Source organism: Rhinopithecus roxellana, chromosome 6, assembly GCF_007565055.1.
Source record: "Rhinopithecus roxellana isolate Shanxi Qingling chromosome 6, ASM756505v1, whole genome shotgun sequence".
Classification (NCBI taxonomy): Eukaryota; Metazoa; Chordata; class Mammalia; order Primates; family Cercopithecidae; genus Rhinopithecus; species Rhinopithecus roxellana.
The window spans coordinates 15,459,963-15,474,061 of record NC_044554.1 but is presented as its reverse complement, the minus strand read 5'-3'; the positions used below and the strand labels follow the sequence as shown (position 1 = coordinate 15,474,061).

The following is a 14,099-nucleotide window of genomic DNA, read 5'->3' as shown; positions in this document are numbered from 1 at the left end:
ATGATTTTGTAAGGGGAAACCTCTTTCGCTTGACTCTCATTTTCTCTCGTCTGCCGCCATGTAAGACATGCCTTTTGCCTTCTGCCATGATTGTGAGGCCTCCTCAGCCACGTGGAACTCTGAGTCCATTAAACCTCTTTTTCTTTATAAATTGCCCAGTCTCAGGTATGTCTTCATTAGCAACGTGAGAATGGACTAACACAACTTCAATTCATCTCCGATCTCAGGCTATGACGAACTCCCTGACTCCTGTTTTTCTTATGTTGCATCCACATTATCTCCAGATTCAATTTAGGTTGAAGAGAACTCACATGATCCACCTTTTTTTTTTTTTTTTTTTTTTTTTGAGATGGAGTCTCACTCTGTCGCCCAGGCTGGAGTAACAGGGGCATGATCTCGGCTCACTGCAACCTCCGCCTCCTAGGTTCAAGTGATTCTCCTGCCTCAGCCTCCCGAGTAGCTGGGATTACAGATGTGCACCACCACACCCAGCTAATTTTTGTATTTTTAGTAGAGATAAGGTTTCATCATGTTGGCCAGGCTGGTCTTGAACTCTTGACCTCAAGTGATCGGCCCACCTCAGCCTCCCAAAGTGCTGGGATTACAGGCGTAAGCCACCGTGCCTGGCCTAACCTGATCCACATTTATACCACTTATCATTAGGATTTGCCCTTTCAACACACTCCTGTCTCTCTCAGTTCTTTTCTGTCTCCTCTATTTCCTTGAACATCACTCCCTCTTAGAACAGAACACACTGGTTGATGTAGTCAGGTCTGATGCCCTGGCTGAAAACATTTAGCATGGAGGGGAGAGAGAAAATACATGAGGAATCTTTGAAATTATCTTTCTTTTTCCTTCCAACTATGTGCAACCAAGTGTCTTATTTAGAGCATACTCAAGCAGAGCCATTTTAAGACTTTTGAGGATCTTGATAGTTTTAATTTTGGAAATTTCATCTCACTTCATAGAAAACATATTAAAATGCACCTATGTCTCACATTAAATATAAATATTTTGGGCTGCAAAAAGTACCCAAACGGATTTTGTAACATTGCCTTTAAATTTCATTTGGCTACTAGTAATGCATTTAATACACTTTTGGCTGTGATTTCTCAGCATACTAAGGAATTGGACCAAAAAATTATTTCCATCTTGAAATTTTATGAATATTAAATTTAGCAATTAATGAAGTTAGCCTAATGTAGTATTTTGTAGACATTTAATTAAAATGTATTCATTTTATTTTGGTGAGTTTCTTGTCATAGTTTTGAGATGATACACATTTTTGCAGCCCTTGGACTTTTCCCAGTCTCCTGTAAAGCTTGGAGGCTGCAAGCACTGTGCCCAAAAGAAGTAATGGAAAAGGTTCTTAGGCAGAGGCACAGCTCATACAAAGTTGCTGGGAGAGGACAGAGCTTGCTTGGCTTGTTGGTGCAGAGAGAAGGAAGTGCAGTGTGACTGGAGTAGACTGAGTGAAAGGCAGCAAGGCAGGGAAGGAGGCTGCAGAGGCTGACCCACATGGCTCAACCAGGGCCTGTCAAGGAGATTTTGTGAACCACTGTCCATAGAAAATAACTGTCTCAGACTAGGCTGGGTGCGGTGGCTCATGCCTGTAATCTGAGCACTTTGGGAGGCAGAGGCAGGTGGATCACTTGAGGCCAGGAGTTTGAGACCACCTTGGGCAACATGGCGAAACTGTGTCTCTACTAAAAATACAAAAATAAGCCATGCGTGGTGGCAGGCGCCTGTAATCCCAGCTACTCAGGTGGCTAAGGCACGAGAATTGCTTGAACCTGGGAGGCAGAGGTTGTAGTGAGCTGAGATTGTGCCACTGCACTCCAGCCTGGGCAAAAGAGCGAGACTCTGTCTCAGAAAAATAAAAACAAAAATAAAAATAATTGTCTCAGACTGCTAAATGTGTTCCAACAAACCAGAAAGAAGCACAAATGTAAACCATCAAATGCAGACTTTTCTTGCTGTTAATTTGTTTAGTGGTCTGTTTCCTTATTTCTGAAACCTCACTCAGCTATTTAGTCCAAAACAAGATTTTTAGAGAACTCTTGGCCGGGCGCGGTGACTCAAGCCTGTAATCCCAGCACTTTGGGAGGCCGAGACGGGCGGATCACGAGGTCAGGAGATCGAGACCATCCTGGCTAAGACGGTGAAACCCCGTCTCTACTAAAAAATACAAAAAACTAGCCGGGCGAGGTGGCGGGCGCCTGTAGTCCCAGCTACTCCGGAGGCTGAGGCAGGAGAATAGCGTGAACCCGGGAGGCGGAGCTTGCAGTGAGCTGAGATCCGGCCACTGCACTCCAGCCTGGGCGACAGAGCAAGACTCCATCTCAAAAAAAAAAAAAAAAAAAAAAAAAAAAAAAAAAAAAAAAAAAAGAGAACTCTTAACTTTGGAGAAATACATGACTTAAAAATTAACCCCGTGGACATCAACATGGCGTAAGTTTTAGAATATAGTCGTTAAATCCACCCCTTAGGCAGGTCCTGATCATTAATACATCCTCTAATATATATCTTCAAATAGTCCATTCATCCACTGCCACCATCCTATCCTAAGCACATGAAGATGACATTACTAGCATCCTAGCTGAGCTCCTTCTACTGCTCCTTCTATTATCCTCTACCCCTATTCTCCACAATGCAATCACAAATATTTTTTAAACATAAGGAAGATTACATCACTCCCCTGCTCCAGATTATTTGCTGGATTCCTGTAACACTAGAGTAAAATCCAGCTTCTTTATCTTGTTCTATGAAGCTATACAATCTAGTTTCTTGGCTGCCTCAGGGCCTCTGCCCTTGCTGTTCCCTCTGCCTGCACAGCTCTTTTTCCATACTTTTACATAGTTGTCTCTTTCATCATTCTAGACTCTAATGCCTCCCAAGGGGTCTTCCCCAACCCTCTTACCTAAAATAGCTCCACTCTCCACTTCTGCCACATAAAACCCCATTTCTCTTACCCTAACAGCACTTATCACTGTCTGGAATATGATTATGAATTTGAGTACTTGTTATTTCCCTCTAGAATGTAAGGTTCACAAGCAAAGGGCCTTTCTATCTTTGTCTCCAACACTAATTGCTACACTTTTAGTACAAATAGTGCCTGTAAATCAATCAATAAATAGCTGAATGTATAAATTAGTCTATCAATAAATGAAAAACTTCAGGTAATGAAATCCTCATTGGGGAAAAGCTAAATAAATAGGCTCTAGCTTAGAAAGTCACTTATAAATCTATTCTATTATGTTGGCAATTTTATAGAGGGACCAAAAGTCTTCAGTACTGAGAATACTCTTCACAGCTGTTGACAGTAATAGGAAGTGACTTTTCCATTTGTCATTCAATGTATTTACCTATCTATCTGCTAAGCTTCCTAGACAATCATTTACTGTGAAATGGTCGTTGAGGTGGCTCCTGGGAGCCATCTCACCCGGACTGATTTCCTTCAGCAGTACAATATTAGTTGATTTACTGCTCTTTTTAATAGTCTTTGTAAGAGACAATTTCAAGAATACTCTAAGCTTGCTAACAAACTATTTAAACAGACAAAATTTCTGTATAAGCTACAGGTTGATATTTCGTGAAAGGAAAATCCTAACAAAATTTACTAGGCTGTTATTCTTTAGGTTGATTCCTTTTATAAAGGATTGTCAGCAATTTTTTTCCTTGTGAACCAAGGAATAGAGCTATCTAATATTCCATTTAAGCACTAATCTGACTCCCCCTTCACCCATGTTTACCAACAACACAATCCTTACAATTAGTATCAGGCAAACAGTGACTAGTTTCCCAAGATTGGTCCAAAGGAATAAAGATCTGCATGTAGTTAAGATTCTGATTCAAACCTCTTTAAACACATACTCCTATTTCAATAAATTAACCAAAAGGTAGCAGAAGGAGAGGCAGACCTCATTTTAAAATGTGTGGTACAATGCTTGCTCACTGTGTGCAGATCCTCCTGTGGGCCTGAATGTCCCTACAGGGGCAGGTTTATGTAGCATGAGCTCTGATGGTCATTCTCAGGTCATTTTGGCAAACTCTTTGAGTTACCCATTACTACACATTATTGTGGATTCCTGATGGTCCTTATAACCTACATGTATGTTAACAAATAGCCCATCTTGTATAACTTGAAATTTCACCCATCATTCAGTTCTGTCACATTATTATATAATAATATAACACTAAGGTACTGGTTAATTGTTAATAAGCCATGGTACTGTTCTCTAGCTCTTATGACAAATGAACTGTATTTAACTTATGAGATAAACAGGCTTTTGGGATCCTTTTTAATCTGGGATTTTTGCCTGGGTGACTGCTGCTTCTCATAAAATATACAAACAAATAATTTTTGCTTGTCTATGCTCATAAATATCCCATGAAATATGAACACACTTTTAAAATGTCCTGAACATGTCACATTTGTCAATTCCCTTTGACTTGGGCCACCCACACTGCAACTGTTCTCTTCATTTTACACCTCTAGCTTCCTACTCTCTCAGGCTGATCATGCCACCTGGGGCTGGTTGTGGAACATCAGGTTTCAAAGATCCTCCCATCACATCATCACATACCACTCAATGTGACCCTTTTTTCCTCATGCCCCCCCGCCTTTTTTTTAAGTCGGAGTTTCACTCTTGCTGCCTAGGCTGGAGTGCAATGGCACGATATTGGCTCACTGCAACCTCCGTCTCCCAGGTTCAAGTGATTCTTCTGCCTCAGCCTCCCAAGTAGCTGGGATTATAGGCATCCACCACCATGCCCGGCTAATTTTTTGTATTTTTAGTAGAGACGGGGTATCAACAGGTTGGCCAGGCTGGTCTCGAACTCCTGACCTCAGGTGATCCACCCGCCTCGGCCTCCCATTGGTATGACAGGTGTGAGCCACTGCGCCTGGCCTCCTCATGCCTTTTGTAAATCACAGCTGATTTCACTTTTTTCATGTTGCTCTTTTACTTTCTTTGTACTTTCCCTACTTACTTCAGGAAATTTCTCTCTCTAAAAAATGACCAACAGATGACTAGTACCAGTGATTTACTTGTGTTTAAAAAAAAAAAAAAAAGAAAGCTTTAATTAAAAAAAATAAAATTAGACATAAGGAACAAGTACCTTCTGTCTTTCATGCCCATGAAAGTACCCAAGAGGCCCTTTGAACATTTCTACAGGTCTCGTCTATCTTTGAATATTTTAGTTACATCTGCTGTTCCTCAAGCACCATTAATGATAAACAAAAACTATAGCTTTTCTTATCTTAATTTTTGCTTTAATTATTAGTAGAGCCATAGCACTTTTTTCTACCTTTTTATTGCAAATGAACTGTGTTTAAGTTACATTATGAGATAAACAGGCTTTTAGGATCCTTCAGGTCTGGGATTTCCCAGTAACCTAATCACTCACCATTCACAAAATACTTTCTATGATAACATATTCAGCATCCCTAGAATGTAATCCATCTGTGTAGTGATGGTGATTGGCATTTAGATAGGAAAGTACTGGCAAAAATAAGTACACCCACTACGAGCTTTCCGTTGCACAACCCTCCAACCTTCTCCCTCAACCAAACCTAGTTTATACAATAAAGCTCTTAACATTTCTATTTTGATCTCTTTAAATTTCAGAGAATGCTCTTTTGTATTGCTCAGGCAAAATAATGTTTGTTAGCTTTCAAAATTCAAAAACGTTGCTCATTATGTGGATCTTATAGATACCAGTTTTCTTTCTTTCAACGAGACAGTGAAGGAAATGGAAACAGCAGGCTCATGGTAGGTATTTGCTATCTAACATCTCACTTAATCTTTATGACAATTTTGGGAGTAAGTATCATTGCTCCCATTTTACAGATGAAAACTTCAGGCTCACATGTATCCCCCTTTTTTTAGAAGAAATAAAGAAAAAAATTAAAAAAAATAAGGTGCAAAGAAAAAGAAAAGAAAAGCTCAGGCTCAAAGAGGCTAAACAAATTTCCTTGAATATGTGGACTTTTGATGTTACTGTTTTGATATGGGAAAAGGTTTGGTAATTTAAAAAAGAAATCATCAAAATACGTCACCTTCTGGAAATTACAAAAGAATGTGCAAGACTGGTGTTCTCACTCTATGCCCAACTAACAGTTCATTATTAGGGGCTGGCAATGGAGTGAGGCTGTATAGGGCAGTGGTTAGAGTCGGAGTAAAGGTTAGGGATGGCACTAGCTCGTGAATGGAATGAAAGACAAAGATGGGATGAAAGGGTAGAAGTTCTGGGTGGAGCTAGAAGTCAGGGATGTCTGTTGTACATTACTAACAAAACTCAGTTATTTCCTCTTTTGATAAAGTTGCTTTGATGTAAACTTCCTAAAGCAGCTACATCAAAATATATACTCAAAATTCCTCCTTAGTTAAAATTATCTGGCTTTAGTTTTACAAGTTTCTAAGTGGCAGTGTGAGAATTTGAACTCAGGCCTATGACCTCAAAGCCTATGTTTGTACCACACCGTATTTCCTAAAAACAATCGCCAATTCTAAATGCTACAACAACTATTCTCTCTCAATTGTATACTTATGTATTTATTTAGAGACACAGTCTTGCTCTGTCACCCAGTGAGATCATGGAGAGCAGTGGCATGATCTCAGCTCACTGCAACCTCTGCCTCCTGGGTTCAAGCGATTCTTGTGCCTCAACCTGCCAAATAGCTGGGATTACAGGCATGTGCCACCACACTCTGCTAGTTTGTGTATTTTCAGTAGATGTGGGGTTTCACCGTGTTGGCCAGGCTGGTCTTTGAATTCCTGGCCTCAGGTGATCTGCCTGCCTCGGCCTCCCAAAGTGCTGGGATTACAGGCATGAGCCACTGTGCCTGCCCTTAACTGTACACATTTTAAAACCCAAACTCTATATTTAATACGACAGCAATGTCCTTCCCACCTGTTGTATCTAGCTGGTTTATTAGATGAATGCTATGTTCATCTAACAAACTAGAGAAATGTTAATGTTCCCTTGGTGTTATCACTAATAGCACTAGATGCAATATAATAAACTTCAATTAGAATTTTTCCCTTAGTGATCTTAAAATATATGTAAGAGGTTTTAAAGAATATTAGAACCTAAAGGAGACAGAAGTTCTGAGTTCAGATACTATGTATGGAAGAAAGTATTCGAAGAACTAAAAGCAATTCGTTTCTCCACTGGAAAAAAGTGCTCTAGGATGACATGCTGGAAAGTGATTTATAGCATATTGACTGTAGTTCTTCTAATGAAAAAGCAATTGTCCAAGTTTTCCCTGAAGAACACTCTGAGTAACGACAATCTACGCTCATGGAAAGTCATGAGCTAGAAAATGAGAACCAAAAGAACTCACAGCTGAGAAAAACCAACAATAATTAATTTAACACCAGCCATTCGTAAGACCACATATATATTTCAAAATTTCTCTTGAGAGAAACAAGGTCATTAAAGGGCAGAGACCGCATACTTGAATATGTTTAAATAATTTTTACTTCATAAGACAACATGCTCCAAAGGTTTTACATTTACAAAATGACAGCTTGTTTTAGGACTATGAGATTATAATAAATAGTTGGTCGATGTCATCACTTAAATTTTAATACTGTAACAAGTGTTTCTGAAAAACATCCCCAAGGTGAATTCACATTAAATCTTGGGCAATGTATTCCTTAGCAGTGGCAGAGAGAAAACAATGTCACTAAAAGGGGTTTTATTCTGACTCACTGGCTAAGAAAATAGGAACAGTTTGAGATCTTCCATGTTGTTTCATTTTAATGAGAAGCAAGCATTTTTCATGTCCTTATTAAAGTGGTTAATGTGTTTCTGTAGTCTCATTATCACCGCCAGGGTATACTCTCTGTTGTTTCATAACCAAGACAACTCCTTTTCGTTTCAGAGAAGATCAGAAAGTCAAATCGATTGCTCACATGTAGTTGTTAATAAAACTCCTATGGGGCTGCTCAAGGTGCCCATGGGGATTGTACAATTATTTATGTTTTCTTATGGTTTTTCCATAATTACTGTGATTGTACTTTCACAAAGTAAACGTATCTCCACCAATTAAAGCGGTGGTGGGTTAAGAATATTCATCAGACTTGTGTGAAAGGATATTGTTCTTAGGGTTTTGATCAAAGCACAGAAATTAAACTGCTGTTATCATGCATTCAATGCAAGTGTCAAATTAAAATGCTCAGCAACTTTTGCATTTATCTGAGCAGATGTTAACTATTTATGAAAGTAAACATGATACAGGACTTGCATTCATGATATGACTCTTTGTTACATTAAAAGTGTTAGGAAAAAACTCTTCTACACAAACTTGAACAATAGCGTTTATGGTACATGATCAGTTTGAATTACTGTAAATTCAGGTCAATTTAAATTTTCAGAAGCATGAAATTCTAAGAAATCTCATTTTGTTCTACATCTTTACACCTTATTTGCTTTATTCCTTTATTTTCTTTAAAGTCTCTGGGACTAAGAAAGAACATCTGTATAAACAAGCATCTGAGTCTACCAAATAGAAAATGTGTCTCTTGAGCCCGGGAGGCAGAGGTTGCAGTGACCTGAGATTGCGCCATTGCACTCCAGCCTGGGTGACAAGAACAAAACTCTGTCTCAAAAAAACAAAACAAAACAAAAACCCCCCAAAAACCACCTTCCTACTTTGTCTTATAGAAGTTTAGAAATTTCATTCTATCCAGTTTGACAGTGCTTGCAGCGAAAGTGACCAGCTGTATTTCCATTCCATTAGCTGTCATTTTGACGCTAGAATTTGAGCCTGCTGTGTGTGAGATCTAACTATACATGCACAAGTCCCATCGAAGGTAATTTTCTGCGCAATAGTGTGTAAAATTTACCTCTAATTATGATAAGGTCACTGATGGGTCATTTATGATATGCTCTCTGGAGGCAACAGTGGTGAATAGCTTTCAGTGAGATTCATCTGAAGGAATTAAATTGGTCTGACCATGACTCAATACAAAATAAAAATCTCTTAGAAAATGATTCTTCAATCATATTTCCAGTTCTAATGGAACCTAGAGAGGGGCAGTATACACAGTGGTGGAGGTTGTGGGTTTTGGAATCATACAGGACTGAGTTTAAGTCCAGGATCTCTGGGCCTAGAAGACCCTAAAAGAACTGGCCTCTGTACATCTCTTGGTTTCCTTGACACTCACTACCTCACTACCTGGTCTCCAGGACAACTGGCCTCCTTCCTGGTCCTTGAACATGTCATGGTCACTCTCGCCTGGGGGACCTGTGTGCACCGCAAAGTTTCCTGTAGTTGCATTTCTCTTCCTGCAGATCTTCATGTGGCTGGAGCTTTCATGTTCTCCCACTTTCCAATCAGTTGAATGTGTTATATCCACCATGTGAACTACACAAAGGCAGCCTCCTCCGAGAAGCCACTTGGGAGTTTCCTATGTAAAGCAGCCAGCTCCTGCCCCTAGTTAACACTGCTGTATTATCCTACTGATGTACATGAAGTACTAATCACCTTTAAATTATTTACTGTTTGTTGTATAATTAAATTTGCACATGACCCCAGGAGGAAAAATCTAAAAATGAAGGGTACCTTAATTAGGCTATCCCACAATTTTGAAACCCCACTGGCATTAACTATATGAGTCACTGGTCCAATAGTGTTTGATAACATGGATTAAAAAGGAGATGTTAGTTAACCAATCATGGCTAAAAATACTTCTGGGGCCTTATATAAGAGAGCATGAAAACAGAGTGACTCATGATAAATTTTATTAAAATAGTCACTAGAGTGACTTCATGTTTCACTATGAACCCCATGGGCCTCTGAGGGAGAATATGGAAGTCACTGTAATTACTAACACTTTTTGAAGAGGTTTTTTTGTTTGTTTGTTTTTTAAATATGTAACTGTGGGAAATGAACATTTGAGATTAATAAATATGGTAATGTTTTTTTTTGAGACGTTGTCTTGCTCTGTCGCCCAGGCTGGAGTGCAGTGGCGCGATCTCGGCTCACTGCAAGCCCCACCTCCCAGGTTCACGCCATTCCCCTGCCTCAGCCTCCCGAGTAGCTGGGACTACAGGCGCCCACCACCACACCTGGCTAATTTTTGTATTTTTAGTAGAGACGAGGTTTCACCTTGTTAGCCAGGATGGTCTCGATCTCCTGACTTCATGATCCACCTGCCTTGACCTTCCAAAGTGCTAGGATTACAGGCGTGAGCCACCATGCCCGGCCATAAAATTTTACATTTATTTAAATCTATCAGTATTTTGTTTTCGGTCCCTTTCCCAAGACATTTTACTTGCAGACATACAAGTAGGCTTGTGTAGACATACTTGTAACGACTTGAAAACAGTACTTCTGTTTTCAAGTAGATCAGGAAGATCATCCTCATGTTCTAATTCCTAGTGCAAACTGTAACAACAACAACAATGAAATCCTTACCAAAGGGTCCAGTCGTGGCCACAGTATGGCTGAACATTTCCAAGGTAGAATCCCAGAGACTGAGTGACCTCCACAAGATTGGTAAAGTCAAGACTAATGCTATTGAAAAGTACAGACGTCATGATAATCTCATCAATAGCCCATACATCTTCTCCCTGGGAAGAATGATACGGCTGCCACCACCTGAACTGAATTCCAAACTGCCTTGCATCATCTGGTAGTTCTACAGAGATTATTCTAGAGAAAAAAAAAAGGGAGGTCAAAATTCAGATTGTTTTGTCATCTTAAAACACAAATATTTATAGTGGGATAGATTTTCCCCTGAAGTATAGCATTAAAAAATAGTTCTCCCATGATTATAAACATGTTTCTTTGAGATGTCCAGTTTCCTGTCTGTTTCCAACAAAGTCTTCCACACCCCCCCCCCCCCCCCCCCCCCCAAAATGTAACTTTGCTTTCACTCATCTGCTTTTGCAAAAGCTCTCAATAAACATGGTGGTCTAAGTGACAGTATTCATCACAGTCTGGTAAAGGATCTTGGGCAGCTTGTTACACATATTACAGTTTTGGCTGTTTGGAACCAGGATACTTCCTCATTCCCATGAGTTTATCATAGTGTGTGAGGTCATCTGCTGTGTCATGGCAGCTATGACAATAAACCTGTATCTGACAAATGGGGAAGAAAATTAAGAATAATATCTAATTTCCAGGAGCAATTATTGTACACAGCAGCAGGAACCATATATTAATTGCCACTGCAATGACATCTACTTGAAAGCTCTATAAATCACAGTACCATGCTGCTCGCATCCATACACAGGTGAGATGTGAAGTAAATGGCAAAGGGAACATTTGTCACCGTCAAAGTACAATTAAACACCAGGAAAGGTGCTTGCAGTAAAGACACACTGGAAGGGCTGAGTTTTTTTTTTTTTTTTAAACTAATGAGCAAATAAAAACTTCCTAAGTCAAGTGACTAGTTGAATTACTTAGAAAGGAATTATTTTAAAACTTCAACATCTAAGGTTGAATTTACTGAGAAATTGGATTGGCTTTCATATTTTTATTGTGTGAAGAAACATGCTAAACCACCTCTTGGGAATGTGCTGTTTTACATATTGAAAGTTATTTAAAAAATAATTACCTAGTTTTCCTTTAAATAATTTGTACATGGATATTTGGGGTAGACTAACATGACTATCACCATTGATTATACAAACGGTACAGAACTGGTAGGACTTGTTGCAACAGAAGAAAACATATTTTCTAAATAAAGGAAAATCCATATGCAAATACAGAAATAAAACTTTAAAAACATCTTTTTTTTTTTTTTTTGACGGAGTCTTGTGCTGTCGCCCAGGCTGGAGTGCAATGGTGCGATCTCAGCTCACTGCAACCTCTGCCTCCCACGTTCAAGTGATTCTCCTGCCTCAGCCTCCTGATAGCTGGGACTACAGGCGCATGCCACCACATCCCGCTAATTTTTGTATTTTTAGTAGAGACAGGGTTTCACTGTGTTAGCCAGGATGGCATCGATCTCCTGACCTCGTGATCCACCTGCCTCGGCCTCCCAAAGTACTGGGATTACAGGTGTTTTTAGGGCCCGGCCCTAAAAACAGTTCTTAAACTAAAAATACATAGCTATAATACATTTATGAGTTTTACATACTTTCTAAAATCTATAAAATTTTTCATCAGTGTAAATTTATTAGAAGAGTCAGGTTTTGTTAAATTAAGTATTTTACTAATTTTCGTTTTTTCAAATCTGTTTATTAAATAAATGCATATATTTATAAAAATACATAATATATAGAAAGAAACTAAATAAACTATATTTAAACTGGTTTAACAATGAAAATATCAGTCATTGATTTAATAATTTGTTTAGCAGTTATTAAAACATAACTTTTCTTCATATTAATAATTATAAAAGCAGTTAATATTCTCTCTGATGAAAATAAATATTATTTTTTAACATAACAACTGGAAACTAGAATTTCCCAGGCAACTTTTAAGGAAAATAGTGTATATGAATGTGATAGTAGTGAATGAAGTGACCAATATTTTCATGGCAGAGGTGTTAAGACTATGGGTCTGCAATCAGACTCTTGGGCCAGTGTTACCACTCTGACACCTAATGGTTAATGATTTCGCAACTGTAGATAAAGCACTTGGCTTCTATGTGTCTCAGCAGCTTCATCTGTGAAATTAGAATAATGCTATTCTTACGGCAAGGGTGAGAAACTTTTTTGTCTGGTTTTCACTATTATGCCTTAGTACCTAGAGCAGTATCTGGCACATAATAAGGACTCAACAAATTTTTGCTGCATAGTATGTATTATCAGTATATGCCTGATAGAGATGTGAGTACAGAGGCACAAGGAGGTTAAATAATCCCTTTAAGGTTAAGCAGACTATAAGTGCTAATGCCAGGATTTGGATCTGGGGAACTTGGCTCTAAAGCCTTGTTCTTAACTTCTACATCGTATCTTTGGGTGTAAGAGGAGTTCCTGATGATTTTACCACTCTTTGCAAATTATAGTGGCTGGTTAGAATAGCTGTGGAACTGTCTGATCAGAATATTCCTAGAGGAGAACACAGAGACTTAAGTCAACTTTCTACCTCAATCTTCCTTTTGTTTGTAGGTCCTAACCTCATAGATTTATTTTTTTAATGTTTTATAGTAATATGTACTATTGAATTGGGTGATACACAGAAACAAAGAGGAGATCAAATATAAAGATCAAATTGTTTAAAAAATGTTTTACAATGATATACACTATGGAATTGGATGACATGACAGAACAAAGAGGAGATCACATATAATAATCAAGACATAAAAAGAAACTAAGATTAGACTTCATAATAATCTTAGAGTAAAAACAAGCCCTATAATTAAGAAGAAAAGCTAGAATAATTTTAGTCTCACCAGTGATACATAATTTTACATTAAGAAAAATACCAATTAGTTCACAAGACATTCTAGTCAGTTGGAATTAAAAGACTAACTTAGATATATTAAATTTTTATTAATAACAAGCAGATAGAGTTCTTTTATTTACTGAATGAATCATAGGCAAGCAAATTATTTAAAACAGTCAAAGAGTAATAGTGGTTAGCCAACTAGCACGTCTAATTTATGAATCACACTTCATTTCTGAACAACCATGGCATGAAGAAACAGTATGGAATTCACAGCAATTACAGGCAGCAATTTATACTGAAGGAAATATAGCAAATGGCTAAAGGCATCAAGATACTTTCTTATGAAGAATTTACATGGTTTGTATTATTTATCATATAAAATATAATTTGGTATCTAGAATATATCAAATTCCCTTCTGCCATGTCACCTTTTATTAATATTTGTAAGAGAGAGGGGGCGGGAGGAAGAATTTCATGGACAGAGATACAGATATAGATATATATATAGATATATATACACACACACAGAAAATTAAGGTGTTTTTGCTACGATTACCACGTTCTCCTTTTAAAAAATCTCCACTTTGATCTTAATCTTTCAAGCCATGCACTTATCTAATACTGAAAAGCCACCTTGATTCTCAGAAGAAAAATGTTGCTGTCAAATGGCAGGCAAGATTAAATGCGCCTTTGCAATAGCATATTAAATGTGTAATTATTTTTCATATCAACAAAGATTAATTAA

At 38.2% G+C, this 14,099-nt stretch overlaps 1 protein-coding gene across 1 annotated transcript in view; it reads right to left on the bottom strand.

The window, feature by feature from the left end:
- The window catches only part of RELN (reelin), a 521,571-nt gene that overhangs the window by 161,651 nt on the left and 345,821 nt on the right, over positions 1-14,099 (bottom strand). Inside the window, exon 20 of the mRNA XM_030933242.1 lies at positions 10,430-10,666. Coding sequence (XP_030789102.1) covers positions 10,430-10,666 — 237 coding nt within the window. The remainder of the gene's footprint in view (positions 1-10,429; positions 10,667-14,099) is intronic.